At 40.0% G+C, this 9,338-nt stretch overlaps 1 protein-coding gene across 12 annotated transcripts in view; it reads right to left on the bottom strand.

The window, feature by feature from the left end:
- Positions 1–1,386: 1,386 nt before the first annotated feature.
- HDAC9 (histone deacetylase 9) overlaps positions 1,387–9,338 on the bottom strand; it is a 496,147-nt gene continuing 488,195 nt past the window's right edge. For all 12 annotated transcript variants that reach the window (XM_075492939.1, XM_075492948.1, XM_075492937.1 and 9 more), the window contains one exon: positions 1,387–7,921. In XM_075492939.1, the coding sequence (XP_075349054.1) occupies positions 7,882–7,921 (40 nt within the window). In that variant the 3' untranslated portion in view covers positions 1,387–7,881. The remainder of the gene's footprint in view (positions 7,922–9,338) is intronic.

The following is a 9,338-nucleotide window of genomic DNA, read 5'->3' as shown; positions in this document are numbered from 1 at the left end:
TACTCCTTTCAAAGCTGCCAGTGGAAAGACAGATTTTTCCTGGGGAGGAGGATCTCCAGGGGAAGCAGTGAAAAAGCATGAGAGAAGGAATCTGGAAGAATTCACTCCCACCCACCTACAGGAGATTCCTAGAAGCATTGTTAGCCTGAAGGTTTCCAAAAACCCACTCCACTTCTGAAAGGCAGGGTCATTTCTGTGGCAGGTTGATTTTAAAGCAGCAACGGTGTCTAGCTGGAGCCTCTCACAAGGTTGGAATGTTAGAAGTAGTCCCAGGGGAGAGGGTTTAATGTACAAAATGCAGGTGAGGCAGCCAGAAAGACATGATGAATGCAATTTATCACAGGGCTCTGCAATTTATCACAATGGAATCACAGGAAACAAGCAAAGCAGAGAAGCAGATAGATAGACTGGATAGATTAAGCTCCTCTGGGCATGGAACTTCTTTGAAATATGCCAAGGAAATTACATGTTACACGTCCAAATTTTCAAACAATATTTTATTGATTGGAATGGAGCTATGGGTTTCTGGGGCTGGGGTCCTTTTCCCCTGAAAGGAAAAAGATGTGTTATTCTGAAGAATGAAATAAAGCTAAAATTATAGGGTGCTGTTTTGCTTCATTTTGGTTTTAATCCACCTCTGGATAGGTGCCAGGAGGTAGGGATTTGCATGTGCAAATCAAGTGCCTGCACTTCCCAGCGACCCTTCTGCCCGCTCAGCTTTCAAGTTTAGGTGCGTGAAGCTACACACACAGGAGCCATCTGAGAGACCTAAATCTGTGAGCTGCTTTTGACGATGTGCAAGTCATCAAAGTGTTCTCACAGCGATCACAGGCCTTCCTCACTCCACCGCTTTTGCGGGGTGCCTTTCTCAGAACAGGTCTGTTGTACCAGCGCAACAACTCCGAGTTTTACAGCAGCAGGGCTGGCGTGATACCGTGGTCCAGAGTATTGCTGCAGTGTGCTGGATATTCCCCACCTCCCACAAAGTAGGGGCCTTACAGCTTTCAAAACAGCGCATGTACTATTTAAATTGTTTCACTGGGAGGAGAATTATGTGTTCTGCAATGCCTCAGGACAATGAGCCAAAGGAACTATAGAATATGAGCTTGGTGTTAAAGCTGGAGCTCTGCAATGCTCTGCTTTGTGTGGGTTTTAGCCTGCTATGTAACATTACTTTTACATTAACATTTGTGGTTCCTTTTTTATGCACTCCAGCTTCGCCATGCTCCGCCCTTTATATTTTAACAGTCAGATTCCTATGATCCAACCAGGGTGGCATGTTCAAAGCTCCACTTCTTTTTAGCTACTTGATTAAAAAAAAGGGGCAAAAAAAAAGCTCAGAGTATCAAACAAGCTTACTTCAAATAGCTTTTATTCACACTAGGACAAGACTATAGCCAAAGAATTATACAAAACACAAAACAAAAGGGATTTTAACAACTCGGTTGAAGTCTATTTCACGCCAATCCAATGCTCGTATATATATAATCAACAACATTTTGGAGCACAATATTACTTAACATTACTCATTGGATGCTTTGAGATACAAAAATGTATCAGGAATAATAACAATAATCCACAGGTTCCTTTTACTCTTGTGGAAATATTACTATTGACCTTTAAAAATTTTGCCCTTTGGGTCAGTCCTACTGCTGCTTTGTCCCTTAGAACCTGATCTTCCTGGAAAGACAAATTACAGATAAACTTTTAGTGTTCTGAGCAAAAGGACTGGTTTTTATCATAGAAACAGATAGTAACATCAATTTTTCCAAGAAAAAAATAGACATTTCAGCTGTGCATCCCTAGACCAAAAAGTCAGTGTTGTAAAAACCCACGGCAATAAGTTTGCTTTGAAAGCTTTAGTTATGACCTCACCAGGTATTGCTTTATGCTTTCCTACTCCATCCTAACTTGGTATATTAAGCCAATCAAGAAATGTAAAATAGCAGTAAACTAGGCAGCAAGAGACATGAGTATGAACCTGTTCCCATAACACATGACGTATACATCCTCCCGAAGCCTGCCTAAGTCAATAGAATATATCCACTTGTGTCGACGCTCTTTCAGACAGACTTTTCTAGAAGCAGAACTGGCACTTCATATCAGAAACAGGGACGTGGGGTTGAGTTCAGATCTGTATCTGCACTTTTTTTACAGTTTGTGTGTGGCCGAGTGCAACGTTAAGGTTTCTTCTCCAGCTGCCTCCCGGATCTCACCCAAAGCCTGTCAGAGGAGAGATCTCAGTGGTCTTTGAATCAGGGCATCCTACGGCTCTGCTATTGCAAATGTGCCTCTAGACATGCAGGCGTACCGTGGGGAAGGAGATAATGTGTGGAGATCTTAGCACAGAGTCACTCTCACTGCACAGTACCAGTGACATTGGTTTCATGCATCCCTTGCCTTTAGACCATCCACGCAGGAGCATGTCTTCCTTATAAATTACAGCCCAACTCACAGTGTGCTAATTAACATCTGAATAGTAGTATCTTTGATGGCACAGAACAATTTATATTTTGCTATAAACTCTTCTAATATGCTGAACCACAGAGCATGACACTAGAGCAGGATGAAGGATTGTGCAGAAGAGATATAATTAATAGTTGCTGGAATGTCCTTTTTGGCCTTCACTCTCTGTGGCGTGTTATTTGCTAGAGACTAAAACTGAGCTAGTAACAAGATGTCATGGGACAAAAACCTTTTGGATCAAGTGAAAATATTACATTGTTAAAATCAAAATGGGTCCCTTTTGAGGTTAGCGAGGAATGCGAGTTTCACAATTTCTTTTTTTAACAATCAGCAGACAGCCAGCTAAATCGTACTCATAAAATACCACTCCAGTTTGGATTTGTCACAAAAATGAAACATATAATTGCTGCTAGAAGTGACAAAGATAAGCTATTCTCATTCCCACACCAAAGGCAGGGGCATCTGTCAGAAAAGACAGCCTTTTTTTGGGTGATTTTCTATGTGTTACAAGGGTGAATTCAATTATAGGTAAAAAAACAAAGCGAGTGACATGACAAAGTAAAAGCTTAAATGATAATTAAGAATCCAAACTCCTTCAAATCCAGGATGAAAAGCAGGTAGCAGAAACTTGATTTAAGAGAAATTCTTTCCCAGCAGGTTCCCCCGCCATGTACATATTCTGTTTTACTTCCATATGGAGTCTGTAAAAAAAAAAAAAAAAAGTACAATGGTTCACAAAGCTCTATTGTGACCTTTTAAAATAAAACAACCGTGCACTGCTACACTTCTGGAAAGGCCGCTATTGAGAAAAAAAAAAAAAATTACAAAAATCTCCCCTATCAGTCATGTTATGAAGTGTCTGCTAGGGGCTGATATCTTCTCGGGCAAACGCACAGCATACGTGTCAGGGCCGCACACCTGGCTGCTGCTGCTTAGGACAAAAAATTGTGCAGCGAGGTTCGTGTCTGCATGCGTGTGGGCATGTTCGTGGGACGGAGGGGGCATTTCCCAAAGAATAAATGCTCGCTGGGCATCTCCTTGGCCCCGCAAGCTAATAGAAGTTAGTCGCCTCACAGCCATCAGTGCCTTTGGAAAAGTTCCCTCTAATTCTTTGTCCCAGACACATTGCCCCGAAAGTGTCCTGCTGTCTGTCTACACAAATTAGTCAGTCTCTACATTCTTGCTCTCTACAGGACCTCTGGTGTTGGCTGCAGCAAAACCTTTCTAATATTTCATCTCCGGTTATGACTCTCAGCTTTTTAGGGAGGCTGCACTTAGATAAGACACCAACTCAAATACCACATACTCTAGAGAGGGATTCGTTTTGCCACTTTCATTCAGCTGGCAGAATGTTGTTGACTTTTTTGCAAAGGAAAGAAACAGCCATCTTTTTTTGCATAACAGCTGTTTATATTTTCTTTTTCTTTTATGATGTTTATTTAAGATAGCGTAGTGATTTTATTTTCCTCAGATTCACTTGCCTGGAATTAGTTACTTCATTTTCACTGAAAGTAAAATTAGGAAGGTACATAATTAAAAAAGGGACTAATTCTGTCATCTTTACACTGGCAAAATTCCCATGAACTTTGATTACTCGCTAGGACTTTTGCCTGAAAAAGGATCATATAATCAAGCACTTCATTGCTGCAGATTATATTAAAGCCAAACGAGCACATACAGAATTCCTGCACACAGAGTCCAAAAATGAAGTGCAAGACACTCAGGTTTAAGCAGTTCTGAGGTTTACTGTTCATCATTGTTCCCACTCCAGCCCAGGTAAAAGCATTAAGCTCGGTCAAAATCATTCTTTTCTTCATATCCTGAGTCGTATCTTTTTTTAGTTTTAGTTTTTACTATGAATTTAAGGACCTAAGAATACCAGAAAAGTATTTAATGACCTAAGAATACAAGAAAAATACAAGAATACAAGAAAAGCCCCGCTGAGCTTCATATTTAGTCCCTAACACTGGGGAAAGAATACCAACTGGAGCAAGCATGTTAGTGGTACTTGCTGCTAAGACGTCTCTCATTCTGGAGGCTGGTGGCTTAGAGACACCTTGATCCAGAGGCAGAGTGCAAATTCCTGCACGCTTCCCCTGCAAGGCAAGGATTCGCTGCTCGTGGCAATGGCAGCCTGCAGCGGCGGTGCTGTGGGCTGTCCGGCTGCCTGCCTGCAGCCCCCGTGCCACCAGCAGCAGGCAGAGGGTCACCCTGGCTCCAGGGGCTCTCTGCCACCTCCTCAGCGTCACCTTCTCCATGGAATCACTCGCAGAAACCACCGTTCACCCCCCCCCCCCCCCGCCGGTTTATCCATTTCAGCTCATTTTTAGAAGTAATCGAAGCTCAGATGTAGATATTTTGGCAGCAAGCTTGAAATATCTGGGACTTAATTTTCAGAGGTGTCAATCTCCCTAGCCTAAGCTGAGGTCTATGGGAGACATGAGACCCTGACGTCTCTTCAAAAACAGCTCCTAAGCCTCTGAATTTGAACATCAGAAACGGAGAAACATGCAATTTGTGCATCTTTCTGAAATTCTTGGAATTTGTTGTTGAATCCAGCTAAAACTGGGCATTTTTAAGAGTGTCTATGTGAATATTTCCCTGGAAGCATGTCTAAAATTGCTGGGAGATATTTTAACTGTAATCCATAGGGAACTATTGATGGTAATAAAAAATACTGTGAGAAGAAAACAGCAGCAAGTGAAACTGCCCTCTCAGAAAGCCCAGGTCTGCTTTGAGGGAAGTGTTGATATTCACCATAAGCCTCGATCATTTCCCAGAGGGCGGTACGGTGCCTTGTAATGACATAATCAAAAAGTAATGGTGTTCTGGACTTAAAGGAGAAAAAAAAAAAGCAGGGCCTGATCCGTCTCCCATTGAAATCAAAGAGGATTTTGCTATTGACTTCAGTGAGAACAGAGTTCTGGACACAATCTGTGTGCAGTTTATTTGCACATTTGCTTATCCAAATGATCCTAACTTTAACCAATAGCATGTCTAGATGTCTGTCTGGGAGCACGCCTGTACAAATGCATGTGTGAGTTTATAATGTGGTTTAATTCAAATTATTCTGGCATTTTAAAAGCATTTCCAGCTACAAAGTACAGCTTTAGCTGATTTCCGCCCCAGAATATAGACTTTAATTGGTAAAGTTCCTAACTTACATTTCAGACTGCAATTCATATTCAATTTCATGCAAACTAAGGACACAAGCAGATTTTGCATTTGTGGGGTTAATTTTAAAATGATCTTACCATGCACTCAATTAAAATTTTGCAGCCATTATTTCAGAATGTGAAAAACCCTACAAATTACCCAACTCATCAGCTATGGTCCTTGGTTTCCGTGAAGGGAAACTTCTTTGATGACCACAAGAAAATTACAGTAGATGGCAAGCAAGATTGCCATCACAAGTCTGCTGAAAATACAGGATGAACTCCTGATTGCTTTAGTCATGTGAGCAACCCCTTCAGAACAGCCCAAAGTCAGGCAAGGTGGTTTACACCAGGAGTTAATTTAGCCTGCTGGGACTCTTTGCATTACTAAAATGAGCATGATTTTGGCTTGTAAATGGGGGGTAGAATTTTATTTCACTTTCTGAGGGGCATACATCCATTTTAGAGTAAGCCTTTCAGAATAAAAGTTTACTTCACATCATAGGAAATGACGTTCCTTTTTTAGATTTGCCTTTTCAAAGCATGCCTCAGATTTCTAACTTGTAGCAGAGAGCTTTTGTATAAGTAATAAAAGTCTTTAAAATTAAAATGCTAATCGTAAACAAACCCAAATGCATGAAAGATATAGTCTGACTGCATAACAAAAGAGAATTATATAATTCTATTTGAGTGAAATCTTTCATCTTTGATTTACAGGTTCGAGTCTGCCTATAACTGAAACCATATTGTTCCATATCTTTCATATCATGCCCTTCCCCAAAATCTTGTTTTAATTAAGGTTCCTTTCAGATTTCAGAATAAAAAGCATGACAGTCTTCACTTATGGCTTTAATATATCTTTTGAGTTTGGAAAATATATAAAAATGAACATCATTTGCTTTTAAAAGCTGAGCGAGCTATCAAATACTGCAAGTCGAATACTTCAAGGTATCTCCCAGGGTTCATTAGGTGAGAAAGTTGTAAACAAAATAAAAGTTGCTGTAGCAGAGTTTTGTTCATTTGAAGCAGTCTTACATACATGCCCTATCTCTTTCTCTGACAGTAAGGCAACACGTGTAAGAGTTTAAGCGTTCATTATCAGCTAAAGGCACAACTCTATGTTACTTTCTCAAACATGGAATTAAACAGCTAAAGTCACGTTGCAGGGAGATCTTGCTGCACTTTGGGGATCTAAAATAAAGCCTAAACCCTTTGAAGCTTCTTAAGCAACATCAGTTCTCTTGGTGCAGGACTACATAAAAGAATCAGTTCGTATTCACATGACGACCCGTAAAAAACACCCCCAACACAACCTCCACAGAAACACCTGAGCTTCAAATGAGCTGCACGCAGTTACTGAAGATCGCTGCTCTTAGCGTCAGGACGCAGAAACATTTCAGAACAAACTAAAAGCACATTTGAAAAGCCATCCATTTTTCAGAGACTACTTGATCTCTGCTGCACATCTGGTGAGAGCTACTGTCAACTACGGAGGGTACAGCACTTTTTTTTAAAGGCAGAAGATCGCTCGTTTTAGAGAATCGTGAATGTGCTTTTATGATAGAAAAGATTATATGAAAGGAGGAGGGATGGCCGGGAAAAGGGAAAAGAAAATAAAGCACCACCGAGCACTGTACTTCGGGGGGTTTATAGTACAATAAGAAGTGCTTTCCCTTTAGCTAAAATCCCTCATCGCAACTTACACACCTTTCACTTATTCAGCTAAGAACTCATTACAGGGGGTTAAAAAATGGCACGTAAAATAAAGTTGGGTTTTTTTTTTTTCATTACACAGAGGAAAGAAAACAAATTCTATTAACAATTTAACACAGTATGAAAAAAATTACCCAGTAAAAAGTGTCAGAAAGTTTCAAGCTTTCACATGGAGTTTACCGAGTATTTTGCTGGCTGTTGCAATTCTCGTATCTATAATCTATCATGTAGAATTTTGTAATACTCTATTTCACAATTTATGTTGGTGAGCGGGTCAAACAGCATATAAAAAGCATGCTCTAGGCTCTTTCTCCCAAGCCCGTTTTACTGTAACTCTAGAATTGTAGCGGTTACATTTAAGGAATCTTTAGGGCCCTTTCAAGTCTATCCAAAGAACAAGTGAAGCTGCTATTCAGAGTTTTGTGCCCAGTGTTTATGTTCCATCTGATCTGTGCCACCCAAGCAGCAGACAAGACATGTCTGAGGGTGCTTTGGGGGGATACACAATGATGTCACCCACAGGAAATATCAGGGAGGACTTGGCACTTCACAAGGCTGGCTCTTCTTCCATGGGCTCGCCAGCAGCTCTGTAAAAATAAACAGGCAATCAGAATACGGCACAAGAGTACACAATGACATTGTAGATTTTCATGCATAATCAAAGCTGATTTTTCAGCTCTCTCTGATGTTTATTTGTGTTATTCAGTTATCCATAAATAGAGTTTCTTTCCTAGGAAGTATAAACAAATGTCAAGTGGAAAAACATTTTAGATCCAAGCAATCACTGAAAATGTTCCTGTTTATATTAAAATATGTCAGAATATTTTATAACTTTTTGTCCAGAAATGTACATGCTTTGTGTCAACAGAGTCAAATAATTTTGTGAAAAAAATAGCTGTGATACTTCTACTTTACTAGCTTTTGCAATGAAAAATGTATGCATTTGTTTTTTCAAGCGGGCCCGTACCATTAAAGCCAAATAGTTCACTAGTAGTCAAGTAGTTAGCACTGTTTCTTCTGGGGTTCTTCTTCAGTCCTCTGATTTTTGATTCTGTGCTTTCACAAATGCATTGCCTGCCTGCCTGCCTGCAGCTTCTGAGACCAAATTCTGAACTCGATCAGCAGATCACTGTCACAGAGAAGGTACCTATTAATAACATCAAATCAGGTTATATGTATATCTTTTATTTGAAAGCCTCTGGCAGATATTACACTTAGGCAAGTGAGCCCTTTAAAACATCCAGTAAGAAAACAGTGGGGACATATGCTGAGCTAGCGTAAAGTGTCATAATTCCTTGTATCTGACAAGCTACCATACCTGAGGATTACGCTGGCAATTATAAAATGCGAACCTTCTGAGACCACAGTGAGGCCTCACTATTGAAGGGCACAAGAATTTGGATATAAACCTTTTTTCACCTCAGTCTGGCAGAATACCATATGGCAAATGAGCTTAAGACCTCCTTAAAAATAGTCACTTCAATCAATTTTGAAATGAGGGGAGAGCAGAAAGTAAATGCAAATTAATAAATGAAAGAGACATTTAGCAGTTAAATCTTGCAAGCCAGTATAATAACTGGCTTCAGTAAAACATTGCTCAGAAAGCACAAACTCATGAGATCCCATGGAAAAAAAAAATGTAATTAGTGGGGGCTTGCATGGGCTTTGGTAGTTTATTCAGCAAGGAAGCCAGAGAATTTTAAATGAATCTGGAGTTTATTAAAGTCTTTCCCAATGAAAAATTCAGCAGCGTGTCTTTAAATGATTTTATACAGGTTATTCCTTTATGATTTGGAATGATCACAGCTAGTACGTTGAAAAATGTCAGACGAATGATATATGAAAAAGAAGATGTTTTTCAGACTAATCACTTTCCAAAGGGTTATTGACCCTAAAAGATTATTAATCTATAAATCTCAAATCTTTTGTTCCTCACCACACGGTGGAGAATGTTTCTTATGTACAGTAACCACTGCAGCTCCCTCGTTCCTGAGAGGCGAGGTG

Source organism: Mycteria americana, chromosome 2 (assembly GCF_035582795.1).
Source record: "Mycteria americana isolate JAX WOST 10 ecotype Jacksonville Zoo and Gardens chromosome 2, USCA_MyAme_1.0, whole genome shotgun sequence".
Taxonomy (NCBI): domain Eukaryota; kingdom Metazoa; phylum Chordata; class Aves; order Ciconiiformes; family Ciconiidae; genus Mycteria; species Mycteria americana.
This window is presented reverse-complemented; position numbering and strand designations above follow the sequence as displayed.